Below are 23,403 nucleotides of genomic sequence, written 5' to 3'. Positions count from 1 at the left end.
TATCATTTTCTGTACAAGATTGAATAAAACAATATTTCATAAAATATGAAAAAACGACTAGTAAAATGGGCAAGGATAAACATAAACATATAATAGCACATGTATGTATATATAAAGTATATTTCCACACTATTTTACAAAACTTTTTTGTAAAACAATTTTTATAAACTATACTATACTTTATAAAAATATGTAGCTATATTGTCAATCCAAAATTTTCGTACGATTTCAAGGTATTAATAATATCAAAATAGTTCAAAAATAACTTTGCATTTAGTATAATAATGTTAATAAGATTACATTTGATTTATACTGTAAATATGAAGCTCTCTTAAACTATTCTTACTTATTCTTATAGGAGTGCACTTGTGTTGTTAATCCTTACGTACGCTAAATAAAATATGTTTAATAAAATTAGGTAAAATATTAGAATATGTATTTAAAAAACATATAAAAATGTATGATATGAACATACAAAATATATGATAGATACATATAAAATATGTGATATATATATATATATATATATAAATGTCTGAAATAAGGATTTGTAAATTTTACTTAAATCTAAATTTTTGAATTTACATAAAAATTAACGTGAAAACGGTAGTAACTCTCTTACATAAAGAACGATAAATTACATTTCAAATAAGCTAAGATCTCATATATTCGATCAATTGAAGTGTTAGTATTTGATAGATTAAGAAAGAGAAGATTAAAAAAAATAATTTACCTTTGGTAAAAATTTTTAATCCTCGAAAGTTTTCACTTTCGTCATGTCTTTCCCCACCTCCTCGTCTTTCCTCTCGACAGTGAGTGGTGGCACTTCCGCAGTGCTTGCTTGCGATAAGGATTGCCTGTCGGAAGCAGTTGAGAGCTCTTGCTTCGAATTTAATATCACGGACTTTGCTTCGTGTTCATAGTTTTCGTTATTCTGCGACAAGACTATCTCGTCGTGCATAGGCTGTTTAGTCGATTTTTGTCTCTTCCTGATAAAATTGTATAATCATAATGTAAAAAAACGTAATAAATGTATAAATCATAATGTAAAAAAAACGTGAAAAAAATATACATGAAAATTTGATTTGTCAGCTATATGTATATTTTGAAACTTACATTTATCAGCGGTTTTTAATGAACTGACAGCTAATGATATTGCCATTAGAATGTAAGATAAAATATATATACCTTCGATATAAATAACAAGCTGCTCCTGCTATGACGAGCAATAATACAATTGGTATGATCCACACTTCGTGATGCTTCTGTGAAACCTTATCAATACGGATCGACTTTGCAAACATGATAGACTCTTTGGACGAATTTTGTTCCGTTACGATAATTACTATTTCGTACGACTCTTCAAGTTTCAATGGACAGTTTTTAGCACCGCCGTAAATCCGATTATCGCCAAGCGTAAATAGCTTACCAGCGAAATCACTAGTCTATCATAATTGAAAGCACATATCAAAAATATTCGATTGCAAAGAAACGTAAAATTATAACATAATAATATTACAATTATAATGTATGCAGGTTAATCTAATATGGATAATAAATTATGAAAGATTTTCGTGTTTTCAACCAGTTGGATTCATTTAATTATTGTTTAATTATTATTGCATGTTACTTTTATATTTAAATTTTTCACAAGTATAAACTTAATAAATATTGTATATAAGTGTGTATGTGTAAGTATATAAGTGTGTATACATACCGAAACTTCAGCAGCTTGCCAAGCGGTATCGTACATCTTTACGTTCGCATGAGAACGCAAACTCTCAGGTACTTTAGAATGTTGCTCGCAGGCATTGGGACCATTTACTATAATGTGCATCTTGCCGTTGTGTGTATCATTTAGGATAGGCGGTAAATTTAACAAGATCATGGAATGAAACTTATCGATCATGACTTCCAGATCACCGTCGAAACTTATTGTAGAAGGCGTATACACTTCTATGTATTTGTTTTTGCTGGTCACATTCGTAACTGTCACAGCTTTAATGTGAATCCGGTATTGCGTCGATGGAAACAAATATAATCGCTCGCTATAATTACGCATGTAATGTACCACCGGATATTCATACACATCGCTACGTAGTGATCGTGGAGCTAGCTTCTGTCTTCTCAGATTGGAGGAAATTTCCTCTACCCAAATATGAAAAGATTGCAGATGACCACCTGTCTTCCAAGGATGATGCCACTTTAGTTCAATTACACTATTGTTGTTGATTGTAAAGGTGTAATTTTCAGGTGCGTCTGGCGCTGAAAAATACACTGGTAGTAATCTTTGTTAGACGGAAGCTTAATTTACAATATATTCTTTCAAAGAGAATTTAAGAGAGAAACACTAAATTTTTACTCATTATATAATACACAAATTGAACAATAAAGAAAAAAATTAATTTTTTGTTAACGCTCTGTAAACAACTTAGTCATCATTCATAACAAAAATGTTAGTTATAAGAAGAGAAAATTATAAGATAATAATAATATGCAAAAGTTCTGTAAATTATATAAATAAATTAGTATTAAAATACAGAAAAATTCATAATGCGCCAAGTTTCTAAATTTCTTTTTATCTTACTTGTATTATTGAGCATTTGATCAGTTACGAAAACCGGAGGACTTGATTCAGTAACATTCATATTGTATGCCAGGACCTATAAAAAATATAAATTTTATATTATATATATTTCTGAAATGTGTTTTTTAATTTTCTTTTTGTTTTTATGAATAAATCATCTTTTCTAGAAATATTATGCATAATTTCCTACTTGAATTTTTGAATTATTTGTAAACGGTTTCTGAATAATTCGACATATGTAATCGTCCCACAAGTCGCAAAACTCATTCAATTGAACTTCAGTAATAGAACAATTTTCATTGTTATATTGTTCGCATGATTGAATGCCGTAATAATGCAATTTCCCGTTGAGAGGAGGACGTGGGCTCTGCCATCTTAAATGTATCATTGCAGGTGTTTGGCGAGTATCAGTCTCGATAATCTCCAGATTAATTACACTAGGCGGAGCTGTTATTTCGATTATATTGTAATTGTGTAGAGATAAATTACCTAATAGTGAGTAAATTGTATAATATGAAATTTTACCTGTTGGTGGAGTTTCGAATTCATATTCTTGATAAGCGGAGTCATTTTCTTGGCTCGTGTAATCTCTTATTACGTAAATTTTTGCTATGTAGCGTTCGGCACCATGTAATTTTGGTTCTATTTCATGTAAATCGAAAGAATAATATAAAGTCTGTTTGACATTGTAAATCTTATCTTTAACAGCTTCGCTAATTCCGCGTATTTTTATCCTAGCTTTAATTGGTCCCGAAATCGTGGTGCAATCTTCAGGTGGACGCCACGATAGTTTCCAGTCTTGCACCTTTAGCTGGCTAAATACTTCCGTTGGTATCTCTGTAAAGTGTTTGACAGTTTATTATTTGTTATCACCTTATACGTACGTATATATTGTTCATCTAATAGGCAATATTGGAATTAATAGAAGCCACATATATAATTCTTATTAATCTGAGAAACATATTTTCTATTCTATAATACTTATTTAATAATTAGACATAAAAATAAGCCTGATGCAATAAAGATGATCTTTTGGGAGATCAATTAACTCTATTAATTAATTATTAATGTCATTTATTTAATGGAAAGATTTTGTAATTGTTATGCTATTGCCACTTGTAAATTGCAATAATCTAAATTGGAAGTTTGCCAGTTTTATGACAAAGAGAAACATTATTGTAAAATAATAAATAATTAATTAATTACATTAACTCATAGTATTCTATCTCTAACTTTAAAACTAATGATTAAAACCAATGATAAATAGTAATGTTCATATACACCAGAACTCTTTGTATCGAAGCCAATTTCTGCAGCCGTGCTGTTATATCGTGAATTATGAGCTGTAACCTGTACGCTATAAGATGCGTACGGATTTAAATCTGGGATTGTAATTAATGTGATTCTTGTTGACTCAGTAATTATGTGACTATCTGGCATAGGTAATTGTAAGTCCTTACAGCCGTAATATTCCTTAATCTGCGAACAATAGAAAACAAAATAGAAAATGAAACAATAAATAATAAAAATTGTTAAAAACTTAATATTATAGTTGAAACGTTGAGAATAAACATGTATGTTACTTTGATGATTTTTTACTTTTACTAATTATACTAACTTTGAGGTTCTAAAAAGCATAATACGCTTTACTTGGAAGTACAAAATTACTTTAGTTAATAATAGCTTTTCTACTTATATAAAAATCTTATATGTAAACTTATGCTTATATATACTTCATTTTTACTTTTAATGTTACTTCGTATCGCACTATTTCTCCATTAGGTTGATCTGGAGGTCTCCAAGTCAGATTAAGTGTGTTGGATGAAATCATTACTTTCAGATCTAACACACTAGATGGAACTGTCAACATTTTTATAAAGATTATTTATATAAATAATGATATTAATTTATAAAAGGCTATTTTGATAGCACGCCAATATATAGAAGTATATCTGTATACAAATATACGAATTTTTAACTGTATGCATTCTTAGAATCAAGTCAAACTTACCACTCTCGAGTGTACGAATTTGCTGGCAAAATAGCTTGTCACTTTTATAAAGTATAGTTACATTGAAAAGAGTGTACGATGTCAATTGTGATAAGTTATAGGGAAAATACATAACTGATTCATTAAAAATTTGTTCATCAGTATCTACATTTCGGACTATCAAGTGATATTTATTCGCCGGACATGGATATAATTGCTGACACAGAAAAATAGAAAGATTATATTCCTTTTAAAATATTGTATTATATATACGCGCAATAACCCTTTAAATAGTAAAATATTTACGTACGTCAGCGTTAATTTGCCAATTGATTATTATGTTGGTTTCACCAGGCTTTGCATCAAAGTTTTTAATCACTAAACCATTGTAAAACAAAATATATTATAGACGATATACAAGTAAAAATAAAAAAAAAACTATAACAATTTTATTAAATAAAGACGTAATATAAAGATCTAAAAAAATTAATTCCTTAGTATGAGTATATATGTGTATAACATAAAAAAAATTTATATTTATTTATATTTTATATTTATATTTTACTTTTATATTTATTTATTTTATATTCTGATGTTTTTTATAAATCATATTGTATTAGTATATATAAAATTTATTTAGCTCAAATTCGATATAATAATAATAAAATAATATAGTTACAAAATAATAACTTTGTTATTATTTGTAAATTCAAATTATATTTTATATGTATAACAATATAAGATATTATAAAAATTGAAAAACATCAAGAAAGCTGAAATTAAACATAATTAAACATACAAAAAATATAAAATATAATAATACGAAACAATAATATAATTTTGATATTAATAAAAATCATTTCATGTATATCTTATGTAATAAAATGAAATATTTTATATAAATAATAAAAAAATGTTGACTTTTATGTCGTATTTTATTTTATTTTTACAGTCTAAATAAACGTCTCAAATCACACTTACTATTGCAATCTGTCTCAGCATTTTGCCAATCACTGAATACTTCAGAACCCGTAATATTTAAACCGCAACTAATCTGATAAGTAGTACCGGGTGCTAAATTTTTAAAATGTCCTATCAGTTGTGTAATATTCGGAAACACCATCTTCCACGGTTGCTGAACATAATATTTTGATTGTCCCTAGGAAAAATTTATTATAAATTATTATATTATTTTTCTTTCCTTCTTTCTTCTCAGATATTAAGAGGAATTTTATTTTTCATATGTTTTTATTAAAAATAAATTTTATTTAATTAAGAACAGATTAAGAAGCAAGAGTAAATATTTTGAAGAATATCAGATAATATTGAATGATGACTTACTTGAAGAATGCAAGAATAAAAAATAGGTATTTGTTCGTACTCCTTTTTCCATGTCATAGGAATAATAGTCTGAATACTCGTACTGCTTGTAGAAGTAATCTCAGGTGCGTTCAGCTTGTCTATTTCTGAAAAAAATGCAATTATTATTATTGTGTTCTTTTCGCAATTAAATAATGACATTAGTTGGATTATTGTAATAAAACAACAGCGTAATAATTATGCATTATATGTAAAATATGATTACTTAATTGACATAAAGGCGGTATGTAGAAATTTTTGCATCCATTATGACATATTCCAGTTATTGCATTACATGAAGCTTGTACACCGATTGAAATTTCACGGCATGCGCCACATTCTTTCTTGCAGCCATAACCATATGTGTACGATTCACAAGCTGAAAAATTCAATTTATTAAATATGTGTAAGGGTATTAAAAAGAGTAAAACATAAATATAATTAGTTTTATTGGTTGATAAAGACAGTTATACACTTACATGTAGAACAAATGCTGTCCGAAAATCCCGGAGGACACATGCAACCATCTTTATAACAAATTACAGTTTTCTCGCAATTATCGTAGCTTTTTAAATCAAACCCGCAATCGATCAAACATTGCGGACCAATTTTTCCTAAAGGACAATCTTCATGATCTAAAAAGAATATTTTCTACCTTAAAATAATTTTTCTAAATATGCCACTCTAAAGACTTAAAAAGACAATGTGATATTAATTTCAGTCACAGAATGTAAATAACCATTCTAAGTAATTACCTAGTTTTATGTCTGGCTTAACGTCTGACATAGAATTCACGACGGTATGATTATCGTAAAATAATTTTTGACATGTTACAGTGGGCCAATAAAAATAATGACGTTTAGGACGCCAGTCTTCAAACTGATATATATTACTCCATCTCCAAAATTCTGAACGTGACAATTAGATTACTTCAATATAGAAAATAATCAATTTCCTCACGAATTTTCATAACTCTTCGAAACATGCAAATAAATTATTTAGCGTTAATAAGTTCTTAACAAATTTTATAAGAATTCGAACCATTTGTGGGGCATCGTCGAATATTTGCTATCGCCCATAACGGATCAGAACAAGGCGTGTTGAGTTTAGGTATCACTTGGATTACCACGTTTTTATAATTGATCGTTGAAAGATTTTTCTGGATTTGAATAGATTGCCACATGGGCAAGCCATGAGTTGCCGCCTTCGATGAACCTTTTACAACCACCGTTTCTAACACTTTGTCACTTGTGGAATCGCGTAACACTATATGTGCATCGCATTTTGTGCACAAACCAATTAACATTTGCACACATATCGTTTCATTATCGAGTTGAATGATGGGACTCGTTAGAATTGCATTTTCTAGAGTCGTGTGCAAAAAGTTATCTAAAACACATGTTTATAGATAAAATTTTTTTTTCAATTCTTACACCATTTGAAATAATTATGATTGATATAAATATTTCCAAGCGTTGCACCTACATATATGAAATCGAAACAGTATATCTGTATCGCTTCTGATGAACATGTGATATTTAATATTGTAACGTTTAGGTTCTTCAATATCCCTGTACGTTAACAACATGTTGTTATTATTGTCATAAACTATTATATGCCGAGTTGTAGAATTCCACATGATGATAAACGATCGCCACTCCCACGATGACAACGGCATATGCTGTGTATTGATTATCAATTAATTCAAATTTTAGTGCAAATCTTTAGAAATTCAGATTCTTCTTAAAATAGTTATATAAATGTAATGACAGTAATTATAAATTTAATTCTTTTTTCACAGTTTGTTTTAAGAATAATTTTATGTAGTGATAGAGAGAAAATTATGTATTGTACGTGGAAAGAATCTCGTGCTTTACTGCAAGCCGAATTGGTCGATTTGCCGATCACAGGCACTCCTTTCGCGCATTTTCGTATGACGGACATCGTATTGCCCCAACCACCTATTATGATCCAGTAGCAGAAATCACGGTAATAATCATTACCGTCGCAAAGCAATATGTGTGCGTCACGAGATCCACGAATCGAAATGGAAAGTTTTGCTTCAATAGTTTTTTCAAAATATACATAATCATATCTATTTTCAAGGTTTGCATATTCTTCAAATTCTGAAAATTTTAAATGCAATTCTTAAAATTTCTCTTCAAAATCTGAAAATTTTAAATACATATCGTAAAACGATCTTAAAACTGTATTCAATAATAAGTTCTACAGATATCATAATTATGTATTTTAAAAATTAACTAAATTATACTTTGCAGTTTTACCTTCCCATCGCTGATCAAATACCGGACCCATGGGTGTTTTGAGAGAGTTCGTGAGACTCCAATTCTGTTGAACCCATAATTTTAAACAGTCTTCGTCTGCATTCATTTTGCAATTTATCTCGCAATTTGGAATCTCTCCATTTAGATTGGAAAATCCTGAAATAGGGTGACTAATAATTAGTGCATTGTCGTAAATAGTGGAATAAAGCAAAATATTTGCATGTAGGTATTTTACAAAAATATAATAAATATTCCACTACGCATGTTAAAATATAATTTCTGAGATGTAGAATGATGTAGAACGTATATAAAACAGTAAAAGATTCATATTTTTATTTTAATAACTTACGCATATTTTTATGTGTCTGCTTGTAATATTCCATGTCTAAATTGTCGTTCCACACTAGAGCGCCACCATCATCCTTCGAGATGCATATTAATTTTCTGGAATATGGATGAGAATCTCCTTTTGATGATCCGCGAAATACGGTTATTGTTTCAGAAACATGTAGCATTTGACTTATGAAGAGAAAGAATATCAACGCGTTTATTATCACTTTTCTCATCGTCAACAAACACATACGTATCATTTTTACATCTAACGATCATTAGACAAGATGCTGTGGTAAAGAAATATTACGATATTACGATAGTTTTTTCTCATATCTTCATTTTAAAGTTTTTCAAATTATTGCATGCGTGTGAAGCAAGTTATTCTACGTATTCAGTACATTCGACCGAAATGCTTATAACCGAATAACGATTTTTAATTTGAAAGATGCACTTTAACAATTTGACTTAAATAAACAATAAAATAATAACAAAAATAAATTTTTGTTGAAGCAATTTGAATTTTTTACTGTTCAGACAGCTGGACAATAGTAGTTTCAGACGGTAACTGGTTCAGAAAGGAACTCAACTTCCTTTTAACGAATTGTTGATAACAAATTATGTATCTATTAAATATGTCTGACACAGGAAATGATGATTTTACACAGCATATCTGTATCATTTTCTATATTAGACTCACTAATAAAATATTATCAAGTATGATAAATAATATCTAATAAAAATAAGTAAGGATTTAATTAAAGTATATGTATGATATTAATGGTGTAGTATATTTTGGCACAGTTCTTATTTTTTGTAGAATAATTTTTATTTTATAAAAATATGTCGCTATATTCTCAATTTAAAGTCTATACATGATTTCAAGACATTATTCATATAACTAAAATATTGTCTTGCATATATAGTATAATAATCTTAATAAGACTATTTGATTTATATTTTAAATATGATAGCTCTGTTAAATTATTCTTATTCAATATAAGAGATATGCACTTGTATCGTTAATTCTTATGTACGTTAGATAAAACATATATTTAATAAAATGAGGTAAAATATTAAAATATGTATTTAAGAAAGATATATATATATATATATATATATATATATATATATATATATACATATAATACATGTAAAAATGTATGAGATAAGGATTTGTAAGTTTTATTTAAATGTAAATCTTTGAATTTAAACGGAAGTAAAGTAAAAACGGTTACATAAAGAAATTCTACATAAACAACGATAATTTACATTTCAAATAAACTGATATCTCGTTGCGTATATTCGATAAATTGAAGAATTAGTATTTGATAGTTTCCAAGGAAGAAAGATTTAAAAAAAATTAATTTACTCTCCATAAAATTTAAAATTTAACCCTAGAAAGATTTCACTTTCCTCAACGATGTTGTGTTCTCCTCCCTCTCCTCGTCTTCTTTCTCGAAGACGTGGTAGCACTTCCGGAGTGGTTGATTGCGATAAGGATTGCCTATCCGAAGAAGTTGAAAGCTCTTGCTTCGAATTTGATATTACGAATTTGGTTTCGTTTCCACAATTCTCTGCGACAAAATAATCTTGATATTCTGCGATATCTGCGATATAATGCGACAAAACTATCTCGTCGTAGATAGGCTGTTTATTCGATTTCTGCCTCTTCCTAAAAATTGAATAATGCAATAAATATAAAGAAAATCTATACCATTATAAATCAAAATTTGACTTGTGGCGTCAACTATTATATATATTTGATACTTATATTATCAGCATTTTTGAGGATGTGAATAAATGTGTGGCAGCTAGTATTATTGCCATTAGAAGAGGTAAGATAAAATATATACTACCTTTGATACAAATAAAAAACCGCGCCTGTTACGATGAGCAATAATATAATTGGAATGACCCACGCTTCGTGATGCTTCGGTGGAACTTCACCAATACGGATCGATTTTGCAAACATGATAGACTCTTTGGACGAATTCTGTTCTGTTACGATAATCACTATTTCGTACGACTCTTCAAGTTTCAATGGACAGTTTCTAGCACCGCCGTAAATCCGATTATCGCCGAGCGTAAATGGCTTACCAGCGAAATCACTAGTCTATCATAATTGAAAGTACACATCAAAAATGTTCGATTGGAAAGAAACGTAAAATTATAACATAATAATATTACAATTATAATGTATGTAGGTTAATGTAATATCGATACTAAATTATGAAGAATTTTCGTGTTTTCAAACAGCTGGCCTTATTTAATTATTGTTTAATTATTTCTTTTATATTTAAATTTTTCGGAAGTATAAACTTAATAAATATTATAAGTGTGTACACATACCGAAATCTCAGCAGCTTGCCAAGCGATATCATACATCTTTATGTTCGCTCGAGAATGTAAATTCTCAGGTACTTTCGAATGATGCTCGCAGGCATTGGGACCCTTTACTATGATATGCATCTTGCTGTCGTATGTATCATTCAGGACAGGCGGTATGTTTAACAAGATCGTGGAAGAAAACTGATCGATCATGACTTTCAGATCACCGTCGAAATTTATAGTTGAAGGCGTATACACATCTATGAAGTTGAATTTGCTGATCTTGTTTGCAACTGTTACAGCATGTATGGCAATGCGATATTGCGTCGATGGGAATAAATATAATCGTTCACTATAATTACGCATGTAATGTGCCACTTGGTATTCGTATTTATCGCTATGTAGCGATCGTGCTGCTAGTCTTTGCCTTCTTAGATTGGAGGAAATTTCCTCTATATAAATATGAAAAGATTGCAGATGACCACCTGTTCTCCAAGGATGATGCCACTTTAGCTCAATTACACTATTATTGTTGATTGTAAAAGTAATATTTTCAGGTGCGTCTGGCTCTGAAAGATATATTGATAGTAATCCTTCTTGTTAAATTAGAATTTAATTTACAGTTTATTTTATTAGAGTTTAAGAAAAATGATAAATTGTTACTCATTACGTAACACAAATTGAACAGTAAAAAAAATTAATTTTTTGTTAACGCGACAACGACTAAACAACTTAATCGTCATTCATAACAAAAATATGATAATTACAATAAGAAAAATTTTTGAAATTTAATGTTTAAAAATAGAAATTATATAAATTAATTAGTATTAATATACAAAAGAATTCATAATGCGTAAAGATGCTTGTTTTTCCTAAAATCTTACTTGTATTACTGAGCATTTGATTAGTTACGGAAATTGGAGGACTTGGTTCAGTAACATTCATATTGTACGCCAGAACCTATAAAAATACAAATTATTATATATATTATCTCTTACATGTCCATTTTTTTATTTTCTTTTCGTTTCTATGAATAAATCATATTTTCTAAAATTAAATTATTAAGCGAAAGATTTCCTACTCGAATTTTTGGATTATTTGTAAAAGGTTTTTGAATTATTTGACATATGTAATCATCCCATAAGTCACAAATCTCATTCAATTGAACTTCCATAATAGAACAATTTTTATTGTTATATTGGTCGCATGATTGAATGCCGTAATAATGCAATTTCCCGTTGAGAGGAGGATGTGGGCTCTGCCATCTTAAATGTATCATTGCAGGTGTTTGGCGAGTATCAGTCTCGATAACTTCCAGATTAATTACACTAGGCGGAGCTATTATTTCGATCATGTTGTAATTGTGTAGAGATAAATTATCTAATAGTGAATAAATTGTGTAATATGAAATTTTACCTGTTGGTGGAGTTTCGAATTCATATTCTTGATAAGCAGAGTCATTTTTTTGATAAGCGGAGTCATTGCTCGTATAATCTCTTATTACGTAAATTTTTACTAGATATCGTTCAGCACCGTGTAATTTTGGTTCTATTTTATTTAAATCAAAAGAATAATTTGAAGTCTGTTTGGTTTTATAGATCATATCTTTAACAGAGTCGCTAATTCCGCGTACTCTTATCTTAGCTTTAATTGGTCCTGAAATCGCGGTACAGTCTTCAGGTGGATCCCACAATAGTTTCCAGTCTTGTACCTCTAGGTGGCTAAATACTTCCGTTGGTGTCTCTAGAAGGTAATTGACAGTTTGTTATTTATTGTTATTAATTTATACGTATTAATTTATACCTGTATACTATTCATCTAATACATAATATTGAAATTAATAGAAGACATAATATGCGTATATTGATATTAGCAGAGGTAACATATAATTCTTAGAATTAGTAATCTGAGAAACATATTTTTTATTCTATGATTTGTTTAACAATTAGATATAAGAATTTGTGCCCTGGAAAGACAAACTATTAGGAAAGTTCAGTCTAATAATTAATTATTATATATTTATTTAAAAGAAAGAGCTTGTAATTGTTGTGCCATTGCGGCTAAAGATTTCTAAATTGAAAGTTTACCAATCTTATGAGAAAGAAAAAAATGATTGGATCAAAATAATAAATAATTAATAAATTAGATTAACACATGGTATTCTAGCTTTAATTTGAAAACTGCGATAAAAAATAGTAATGTTCATATACACCAGAACTCTTTGTGTCAAAGCTATTTTCGGCAGCCATGCTGTTACATCGTGAATTATGAGCTGTGACCTGCACGCTATAAGATGCGTACGGATGTAAATCCGGAATTGTAATTGTTGTGTTTTTTGTGATTTTAGTAATTATGTGATTATCTGGCGTAGGTAATTGTAAGTCTTTACAGCCGTAATATTCCTTAATCTGTGAATAATAGAAAGTATAATACAAAAATGAAACATTAAATAATCGAATATTGTTAAAAACTTAATATTACAGTTAGAAAGTTGAGATTAAACATATATGTTATTTTGACGACTTCAACTTTACTAATGAGGTTCTAAAAAATATAATATGCTCTACTTTAAAGTATAAAATTACTTTAGCTAATAATAGCTTGTCTAATTAGATAAATATCTTATATGTAAACTTATATGTGTACGTATGTATCTATATTTAATTTTTACCTTTAACTTTATTTTATATCGCACTATTTCTCCATTAGGTTGATCTGGAGGTCTCCAAGTCAGATTAAGTGTGTTGGATGAAATCATTACTTTCAGATCTAACACACTAGATGGAACTGTCAACATTTTTATAAAGATTATTTATATAAATAATGATATTAATTTATAAAAGGCTATTTTGATAGCACGCCAATATATAGAAGTATATCTGTATACAAATATACGAATTTTTAACTGTATGCATTCTTAGAATCAAGTCAAACTTACCACTCTTGAGTGTACGAATTTGCTGGGAAAATACCTTGTCACTTTTATAAAGTATAGTTACATTGAAAAGAGTGTACGGTGTCAATTGTGACAAGTTATAGGGAAAATATATAACTGATTCGTTAACAATTTCTTCATCAGTGTTTAGATTTCGGACTATCAAGTGATACCAATTAGCTGGACATGGATATAATAGCTGGCATGAAAAAAAAAATAGAAAGATTACATTCTTTTCAAAATATTGTACAATATTTACGGGCAATAATTTATTCTCTTTAGAGTAAAATATTTACGTACGTTAATGTTACTTTGCCAATCGATTATCATGTTGGTTTCTCCAGGCTTTATATCAAAGTTTTCAACCGCTAAAAATTGTAATCAATATAAAAAATAACAATATAAGACGAAATATTATAGACAATATACAATACAAATAAATTTTTACAAAAACTATAATAATTTTATTAAATAAATACGTGAATAATAAAGGCCTAAAAATTTAACTCTTTAGCATCTGTGTAACATAAAATTTTACATTTATTTTATATTTAATTATTTATATTTTGATGTTTTTATAAGTCATTTTGTATTAATATATATATATATATATATATATATATATATATATATATATATATATAAAATTTATTTAGCTCAATGTATATTCGGTATAATAATGAAATGATACAAATAAATATAATAACTGTGATAATAATAAATTTAAATTATATTATATATGTATAAAAATATAAGATATCCTATAAATAATGGAAAAAAACATCAAAAACATTAAGCTGAAATTAAACATAATAATACAGATCATATCATATCAGTAATAATTTTATATTATTAATGAAAGTTTATATATATATATATATATATATATATATATATATATGTATATACATATCTTATGTAATCGAATAAAATATTCTCTATAAATAATGAAAAAATATTGAATTTTGTACAAGCTAAGGAAACATCAAATGGTACTTACGATTGCAATCCGTCTCAACATTTTGCCAATCACTGAATACACGAGATCCCCCAACATTTAAACCGCAACTAATTTCATAAGTAGTACCGGGTGCTAAATTTTCAAAATATCCTATCAAATGTGTCATATTTGAAAATACCTTCTTCCATCGTTGTTTGTGAACGTGATGTTCCATTTGTCCCTATAAAAGAGATTTTACTTTTTAAAAAATTTTTAACAGAAATAAATTTTATTTCACTAAGAACAGATTAAAAAGCACATCCAACATTTCAACGAATATGAGGGGGATAATATTGAATGATACTTACTTGAAGAGTGCAAGAATATAAAATTGTTATTTTTTCATACTCCTTTTTCCATGTTATAGGAATCATAGTTTGAATACTCGTAGTGCTTGTAGAAGTAACCTCAGGTGCGTTTAGCTTGTCTATTTCTGAACAAATGAAATTACCATTATTATTGTGTTTTTTTGCAATTAAATAATGATATTAGTTGGATTAATGTAATAAAACAACAGCATAACAGTTATGCATATGTAAAAGATGATTACTTTGTTGACATAAAGGCGGTATGTACAAATTTTTGCATCCACCATAACACATTCCAGTTATTGCATCACATGAATGTTGTTCATGGAATGAAGTTTCACGGCATGCGCCACATTTTTTTTTGCAGCCATAGCCATATGTATGCGGTTTACAAGCTGAAAAATTCAATTTATTAAATATGTGCAAGAGTATTACAAACTGTGAACATGAAAACATAAAGTTAAAAAGCTTCATTCATTAATATGGCAAGGAACACTTACTCGCAGAACACCTGCTTTTCAAAAATCCCGGAGGACACGTGCAGCCATCTTTATAACAAATTACAGTTTCTTTGCAGTTATCGTAGCTTTCTAAATCAAACCCGCAATCGACCAAACACTGCGGCCCAATTTTTCTTAAAGGACAATCTTTATGATCTAAAAAGAATATTTTCTTCCTTAAAATAATTTTTCTATATACGCCATTTTAGAGAATTTAACAAAAGAATGTGATATTATTAATTCCAATTACAGAATATATAATTAACTTTTTTAAATAATTACCAAATTTCATGTCTGGCTTAGTGTTTGGTATAGGTTTTATGACGGTATGATCATCGTAAAATAATTTTTGACATGTTATATTCGCCCAAAATGTTTTAGGATTTCCGTCTTTATAATTATATATATTACTCCATCTCAAAGAGTCTAAACGCGACAATTTAACGAATTATATATAGAAAATAATCAATAAAGATCCTTAAAGATTTTCATAATTGTTCTACAAATGTGCAAATAAAATATTTAGCGTTAATAGCTTTTAACAAATTTTATAAGAGTTCACCATTTGTGGGGCATCGACGAACATTCGCTATCGCCCATAACGGATTAGAACTAGGCGTGCTGAGTTTAGGAATCACTTGGAGTATCACGTCTCTATAAATGATCGTTGATAGATTGTTCTGGATTTGAATAGATTGCCACATGGGCAAGCCATGAATTGCCGCCTTTGATGAACCTTTTACAACCACCGTTTCTAATACTTCGTTACTTGTGGAATCACGTAACACTATATGTGCATCGCATTCTGTGCACAAACCAATCAACATTTGCGCACACATCGTTTCATTATCGAGTTGAATGATGGGACTCGTTAGAATTGCATTTTCTACAGTCGTGTGCAAAAAGTTATCTGAAATATATATTTGCGGATGAATTCCTTTTCTTAATTCTTATACTATTTGAAATAATTATGATTGATTGAAAAATCTTCAAACTTTGTACCTACATATATGAAATCGAAACAGTATATGTTCATTGCTTCTGATGAACATGTGATATGTGATGTTGGGAAGTTTAGGTTCTTCCGCGTCCTTGTATGTCATAATGATATTATCAGTGTCATAAACAGATATATTCCGAGTTACAGAATTCCATGTAATGACAAACGATCGCCACTCAGTCTCTGACAACGGCCTATGCTGCGCATTGATTATCAATTAGTTTCAAATTGAGGTGCAAATCTTCACAAATTCATGTTCTTCTTAAAATAGTTATACATTGTAAATGTAATGACAATAATCATAAATTTAATTCTTTATTCGGTTTGTATGTCTTAAGAAGTAATTTTCGTTATGTAATAAGAGAGAAAATGACTTGAAGCGATGAAATTATATATTGTACCTTGAAAGAAATTTGTGCTCTTTCGTACTCGATAAAATTTCTGTGAAATTTATTCCGTATTATAGGCACTCCTGTCGCGCATTTTCGTATTTCGAATATCGTATTATCCCAACCACCTATTATAATCCAATAGCAAAAATCACGGTAATACTTCTTACCGTTGCAAAGCAATATCTGCGCGTTTTTAGATCCACGAACCGAAATGGAAAGCTTTGCTGTTGTAATGTTTTCAAGATCTATATAATCAAATCTATCTTCAAGGCTTGTAAATTCTCGAAATTCTGAAAATTTTACATGCACCTTTCTTAAAGCGATCTAAAAACTGCACTTTCAATATCGTATTTCATTCTCTATATCAGAATTATGTATTTGCCAAACTGTTTTACCTTCCCAACGCCGATCAAACACCGGACCCATGGGTGTTTTGAGAGAGTTCGTTAGACTCCAATCCTGTTGAATCCATGATTTTAAACAGTCTTCGTCTGCATTCATTTTGCAATTTATCTCGCAATTTGGAATCCCTCCATTTAGACTAGAAAATCCTGAAATGGTAGGAATATAATTAGTGCATTGTCGTAAATATTGTAGTAAAAAGCAAAATGTTTGCAAGTAAGTTTTTCCAAACTAAAAATATAATAAGTATTTCTGTACGCATGTCAAAATGAATAAATTTTTTTGTAGAACATATATAAAACAATAAAAGATTCATATTTTTATTTTAATAACTTACGCTTATTTTGATGTGTCTGGTTGTAATATTTAAATTGCCATTTTAAATTGTCATTCCATACTAGAGCTCCGCCATCGTCTTCTGAGATGCATATTAATTTTTCGGTGTATGGTCGAGAAGTTAATATTGACGGTCCACGTAATACAGTCATTGTTCCACAAATATGTAGCATCTGATTCGTGAAGAGAAAGAATATCAACGTATTTATTATCACTTTTCTCATGATCAACGAACACATACGTATCATTTTTACAGCTAACAATCATTAGATAAGACACTGTGGTAGAGAAATATTATGATTCTACGATAATCTTTTTTTCTCCATTTTAAAGCTTTTCAACCAAATTATTGCGTGCGAAGTTTTGTATATTGAAATATATTTAAGCGAAATGCTTATATAAACTAATTACGATTTTTATTTAAAGAATACAGATTGTACTTTAACAACTTCACTTAAATAAACAATAAAATAATAACAAAAATAAATTTTTGTCGAAGTAATTTATATCTTTCACTTTTTAGGCAACTAGACAGCGGTAGGTGCGGACGGTAACTGATAGAAAAAAAATCGACTTCTTTCTAATGAACCTGCGATAACAGATTTTGTATCTGTTAAATATGTCTGGAAGTGATGATTTTACATATATAGCATATCTGTATCATATTCTATATTAGATTTATTAATAAAATATTATCAAGTATAATAAAGAATGTCTAATAAAAATAGATAAGGATTTAATAGCACATGTATGATACTATACTAATGGTGTAGTGTATTTTTGGTGTAGTTTATTTCTCATTTTTTGTAGATGAATTTTTATTCTATAAAATATGTCGCCATATTCTCAATTTAAAATGTTTATATGATTTCAAGACATTATTCATATAAAAATTGCTTTGAATATAGTATAATAATGTTAATAAGATTACATTTTTTTATTTATATTCTAAAAACATGATATCTTTCTTAAACTATTTTTATTCAATATAGAAGTACACTTGTGTCGTTAATCTTTATGTATGTTAGATAAAATATATTTAATAATATATTTAATAAAATTAGGTAAAATATCGGAATATGTATTTAAGAAACATATAAAAATGTATGATATATACATATAAAATATATGATAGATACATGTATATGTATAATAAATGATGTATACATATAAAAATGTATGAAATGATGGTAATGATTTGTAAATTTTACTTAAATCTTTGAATTTAAATGGAAGTAATGGGAAAAAGGTAACGAAAGATTTCACTTTCCTCAACGATTTCTTCCTCATCTTTTCGGCTTCCTTCTCGACACTGAGTGGATACATTTCTGCAGTGCTTATGATAAGGATTGCTTGTTGCAAGGAATTGACAGGTGCTCCTACTTAGAATTTGATATCAAGGGTTTTTTTCATAGTACTCGATATTTTGCGACAAGACTATCTCGACATGCATAGACTGTTGATTTCTGCCTCTTCCTGATAAAATTGAATAATCATAATGTAATAGACATGAAAAAATTCTATACACATGGAAATTTGATTTGTCAGCTATATATTTGAAACTTACAATTGTCAACATTTTTAATGGACTGAGTAGTAAATATGTGATAACGGACTGACTAAAATAAACATGTGATAATCAGTGATATTGACATTAGAACGTAGAAGATAAAATATATATTACTTTCGATATAAATAGCAAGCTCTGCTATGATGACGAATAATATAATTGGTATGATCACATTTCGTGATACTTCCGCGAAACCTCAATACTCAATAATATAGTATATATTATTATATAATATAAGCATTAGTGTAATATAAGCATAGTATATATTAGTAGGCGGTGATAGAAACTGTCCATTGAAACCTGAAGAATCATATGAAATAGTAATAAATCGTAAAGAAACAGAGTTCGTCTATCATACAAAGAGTCTATCATATTTGCAAAATCGATCCGTATTGAGGTTTCGCGGAAGTATCACGAAATGTGATCATACCAATTATATTATTCGTCATCGTAGCAGAGCTTGCTATTTATATCGAAAGTAATATATATATTATCTTCTACGTTCTAATGTCAATATCACTGATTATCACATATTTATTTTAGTCAGTCCGTTATCACATGTTTACTGTTTACTATTTTTTAATTTATATAGTATAATTAAGAGAATATAATAGATTATTAAAAAATTTATAGTTTTGTGGTGAATTAAATATTTTTTCTATCAAAAAATAAACAAATATAATATAATAATATAGTATATATTATTATATAACATAAGCATTAGTGTAATATAAGCATAGTATATATTAGTATATAATATAATATAATTTAATTGTTAAATAATATAATTAATAAGATAAGTATCAGATAGTAGAATAAGTATACGCTTACGGAGGATTGGGGGGCGGCTGTATCGTAGAAATAAATTTCTGCCTTCAGACTTGAACCCGAGATCCTTTATATGGCAGGCAAGTACCATGCCGTCCCAATGAAACTGTTAATAGATTTACTAAAGAAATCGGCATGAGCGCCTTTATCGCACAGAATTAAATAAAAAAATGCCGATTAATTAACTCCTTGCCCTACGATTTAAGTTCCGACGGCGCGTGCCACAATCAACAGCAAGGTCGGTCACGCGTCGAGCCATTTAATGGTTCGGCCGAGCGCTCGAAGTTGCCAATCGCACACATTTTTTCTAATATTTTTAGGAAAATATATTTTTGAACGTGCGAATGTGGCCAAGAATAACACGTAACTGAGACATCGGTGACAATTAACCACGAGCCTGACCCGTGTTGTTTACGTTTGATCCGATCTATAAATCACGAGCCTGACACGTGTTGTTTACGTTTGGCTCGATCGACATACCACGGTCCTCACCTATGGTTTTTATGTTTGGCCCGATTTCCTTACCACGAGTCTCACACGATATTACGTAGGCGAAGGGCTTAAATACTACTTTTGAAATTATCTATTATAAAGTTAATGTTGCATGATTTTCTATCTAGTCAATATAAACAATGTATTCTTTCTTTAATGAAAGAACTGCTTTTTATTATTAATTCTTAATTTATGTAAATAAACGTTCTTAATTAATGGATATACGAGCATGGAAAATATGATACATTTAAATTAAAGTGGTTGATGGAAATCTATCAGGGTTCTTCGAATGTTTCGCACGTTCTCTCGCCGTTGAAACATTATTCAGCGTAAAGGCATGCGCGATCATATATATATATACATATATATAAAACCATCAAATATCGATACAATAAAAGGAGAATCAGTGAGCGACAACACTTTATTTTTCTGTGATCCATCCGACTATAAAGTAAAAGAAAGTTCTGTGTATCCGTACAAGGTGTCGAAAGAAAGTCGTCGTCCAAATTTTTACGAATTAAAACTTCAATGATATATAAATTGGAAAATATGTTTCGCCTTTTTGTGGTACTGGCGCTCCTTGTGACGACCAACATGCAATTCCACAGGTCAGTATATATTTTATGATATTATACATATATTGCTATGATAAATATCAAGATTATAGAGATGGATTTTTTCTCGTAATCACATCCGATTTCTTGGATTAAACGTGGTTCGTGCACACGCAATTAATGCAATTGGATGAAATTTCTTTGGTCAAAACATATATTTTTATTTATAAGTTAAAGAATAGATAAAAAAGCATATTTTTGAAAAGATTCTTTGTTCTTTTGTATAACGTTCGCTTTCGTCTAACTTGCTTTCTACATTTAAACAACGACCGTAAATATCGTGATTGGAAGTCATCAAAACATCAATGTAATTGTAAACTATTTTTTCTCGCGTTAGCAAATCAACTATAGGTATAACGAGTTGCTTTGTATTATTTGTTTATTTGACATTCTGTTTATCCTATTTTTAGAAGATTGATACAGTTACAGTTGTTTCTAAATTATTTCTTTATGTAAAATTACATGCAAAATTTTCGTTAACTAAAAATCAATGTCCGTTAAATTATAATGATTTTTGAAGACTGGATTACAAATTAAGTATATTACTTTAGAGATATATATGCAATATAAAAATCATATAATTTAAAAAAATTATCGAGTTAATAAACGTTTCTGATATAATTATATTTAAATGCGTAATATACTTATATTGTAAATATGTAAGTTATAGTTGATTTCTGAGATGTTTAAATTTGTGCAGACTTTTATGACTTATGTTTGTTCTGAAAATATCTGTTAGTCATATCAAATGTAAATAATCATTTATTTTAAGGATTCCACTGCACAAAATGAATTCTACTCGATCTTTAAAAAAAATTTGCGACTTAGGTGATAATCTTCCTTCAATACTTCCTTCAAATTATAAAAATATAAAATATCATGGCATTATTTATATTGGAACTCCGCCGCAAGAATTTAAAGTGATAGTTGATACTAGTTCTTCAAATTTCTGGGTACGGTCCAAAAAATATACTACTTCTTGTTGTAAGTAATTTGTTTATATATATATATATATTCACTCTCTGAAGATACAATAGGATTAATAAGACAATATTTTTATTTAAAAAATTTTTCTAATATTGCTAATTTGTGATATTATTGAATATGTTTTACAGTAAAACACAATCAATATAATAATATAGAATCCAGCACATATGTACCAAATAATATTCGTTTCACTATACTGTATTGGTATAGTTATATATCTATATTATATAATAGCATTCTAATTATAAATGCATTTCTATCTACTGATATAGTGAATGTAAGTCATTATTAAACAAACAATCCAATTTACTTACAAATATAATCGTAATTTAAACATTTCTCAAGCAATCGTATTATTTTTTCTTAAGCAATTGTATTATTTTCTCGTACTGCGATGACGAGTGTTATTTCATTACCAATTTTATTATAGGTTGCCAGTCTTGAGATACATAATCAAACATTTACGGAAATGACTGAACCCGAAATATTTGATTCAACTGAATATGATGGCAATGTTAAACGTTATCGCTTTGTAGAATCCTAATACACGATTTTAATTTAGGTAACAACAAAAAAGGGGGATTGGGGCAATCGTATTATTTTTTCTTAAGCAATTGTATTGTTTTCTCGTACTGCGATGACGAGTGTTATTTCATTACCAATTTTATTATAGGTTGCCGGTCTTATCATACATAATCAAACATTTGCGGAAGTGACTGAACCCGAAATATTTGAATATGATGGCATCATGGACCTGGGTTATTCCTCAGAAGAGAGAGAAAGAAGGCGGTATAATTATAGGCTTCTCCATAATATAATTAAAAACAGCTTGATATCACCTATTTATAGTTTATATATATTTAGTTTATATATATATTTATAAGAAGAGGGATTGGGGCGACTCTCGTAGAAATTAATTTCACCTCAGCGGGACTTGAACCCGAAACCCTTTATATGGCAGGCAAGTACCTTGCCGCCTCAGCCACACGCCGCCCCAATTAAACTATTAATAGATTTACTAAAGGGATCGACAGTGAGCGCCTTCATCAGTATGCAATATATCACTCCTGAGTGTGCAAATTTTAAATTACCTGATTCGCCTATTGTACAAGTATCTCCCATTTGAAAAGTACTATACTTTTGACTAAGGGTGATTT

The 23,403-nt window shown here is 28.9% G+C and overlaps 2 protein-coding genes across 4 annotated transcripts; both read right to left on the bottom strand.

Moving 5' to 3' along the window:
• Positions 1-102: 102 nt before the first annotated feature.
• Positions 103-9,135, bottom strand: LOC145962682 (uncharacterized). 2 transcript variants are annotated; one of them, XM_083083930.1, is made up of 22 exons: positions 9,082-9,135; positions 8,571-8,665; positions 8,222-8,377; positions 7,791-8,062; positions 7,422-7,617; positions 6,978-7,325; positions 6,692-6,844; positions 6,416-6,571; positions 6,163-6,315; positions 5,919-6,043; positions 5,559-5,736; positions 4,888-4,955; positions 4,599-4,794; positions 4,332-4,447; positions 3,871-4,066; positions 3,113-3,424; positions 2,778-3,034; positions 2,588-2,663; positions 1,718-2,265; positions 1,189-1,445; positions 734-989; positions 103-390 (listed from the first exon to the last, which is right to left on the bottom strand). In XM_083083930.1, exons 2-21 carry the CDS (start codon positions 8,602-8,604, stop codon positions 749-751), a joined length of 4,038 nt encoding a protein of 1,345 aa, XP_082940056.1. In that variant the 5' UTR covers positions 8,605-8,665; positions 9,082-9,135; the 3' UTR covers positions 103-390; positions 734-748. The 2 variants fall into 2 exon arrangements, with proteins under 2 accessions (XP_082940056.1, XP_082940055.1); XM_083083929.1 differs by having other exon boundaries at positions 8,571-9,107.
• Positions 9,136-9,638: 503 nt separating this feature from the next.
• Positions 9,639-18,061, bottom strand: LOC145962681 (uncharacterized). Of its 2 annotated transcripts, XM_083083926.1 has the most exons (20): positions 17,757-18,061; positions 17,413-17,568; positions 17,027-17,307; positions 16,632-16,824; positions 16,188-16,535; positions 15,908-16,051; positions 15,626-15,781; positions 15,368-15,520; positions 15,126-15,250; positions 14,818-14,998; positions 14,118-14,185; positions 13,821-14,016; positions 13,554-13,669; positions 13,095-13,290; positions 12,299-12,625; positions 11,964-12,220; positions 11,767-11,842; positions 10,904-11,451; positions 10,411-10,667; positions 9,639-10,226 (listed from the first exon to the last, which is right to left on the bottom strand). In XM_083083926.1, the coding sequence occupies exons 1-20, from the start codon at positions 18,001-18,003 to the stop codon at positions 9,920-9,922; spliced, it is 4,332 nt and encodes a 1,443-aa protein (XP_082940052.1). In that variant the 5' UTR covers positions 18,004-18,061; the 3' UTR covers positions 9,639-9,919. The 2 variants fall into 2 exon arrangements, with proteins under 2 accessions (XP_082940052.1, XP_082940054.1); XM_083083928.1 differs by lacking the exon at positions 15,908-16,051.
• Positions 18,062-23,403: the final 5,342 nt, after the last annotated feature.

The sequence above is a fragment of the Camponotus vicinus genome, unplaced genomic scaffold, assembly GCF_025532165.1.
Source record: "Camponotus vicinus isolate PSW18456_S1 unplaced genomic scaffold, iyCamVici1.0 SCAF_12, whole genome shotgun sequence".
Classification (NCBI taxonomy): Eukaryota; Metazoa; Arthropoda; class Insecta; order Hymenoptera; family Formicidae; genus Camponotus; species Camponotus vicinus.
This window is presented reverse-complemented; position numbering and strand designations above follow the sequence as displayed.

Excerpts from the sequence above, each read along its gene's own strand:
- LOC145962682 (XM_083083929.1), bottom strand. The coding sequence starts at position 8,811 with ATGATACGTATGTGTTTGTTGACGATGAGAAAAGTGATAATAAACGCG. Across the intron at positions 4,448-4,598 it reads AATTCGTACACTCGAGAGTG|TTCCATCTAGTGTGTTAGAT; the intron begins GTAAGTTTGACT and ends AAATGTTGACAG. Across the intron at positions 2,664-2,777 it reads CAAATAATTCAAAAATTCAA|GTCCTGGCATACAATATGAA; the intron begins GTAGGAAATTAT and ends TATTTTTTATAG.
- LOC145962681 (XM_083083926.1), bottom strand. The coding sequence starts at position 18,003 with ATGATACGTATGTGTTCGTTGATCATGAGAAAAGTGATAATAAATACG. Across the intron at positions 16,536-16,631 it reads ACTGTTTCGATTTCATATAT|ATAACTTTTTGCACACGACT; the intron begins GTAGGTACAAAG and ends TATATATTTCAG. Across the intron at positions 12,221-12,298 it reads ATTCGAAACTCCACCAACAG|CTCCGCCTAGTGTAATTAAT; the intron begins GTAAAATTTCAT and ends TCGAAATAATAG.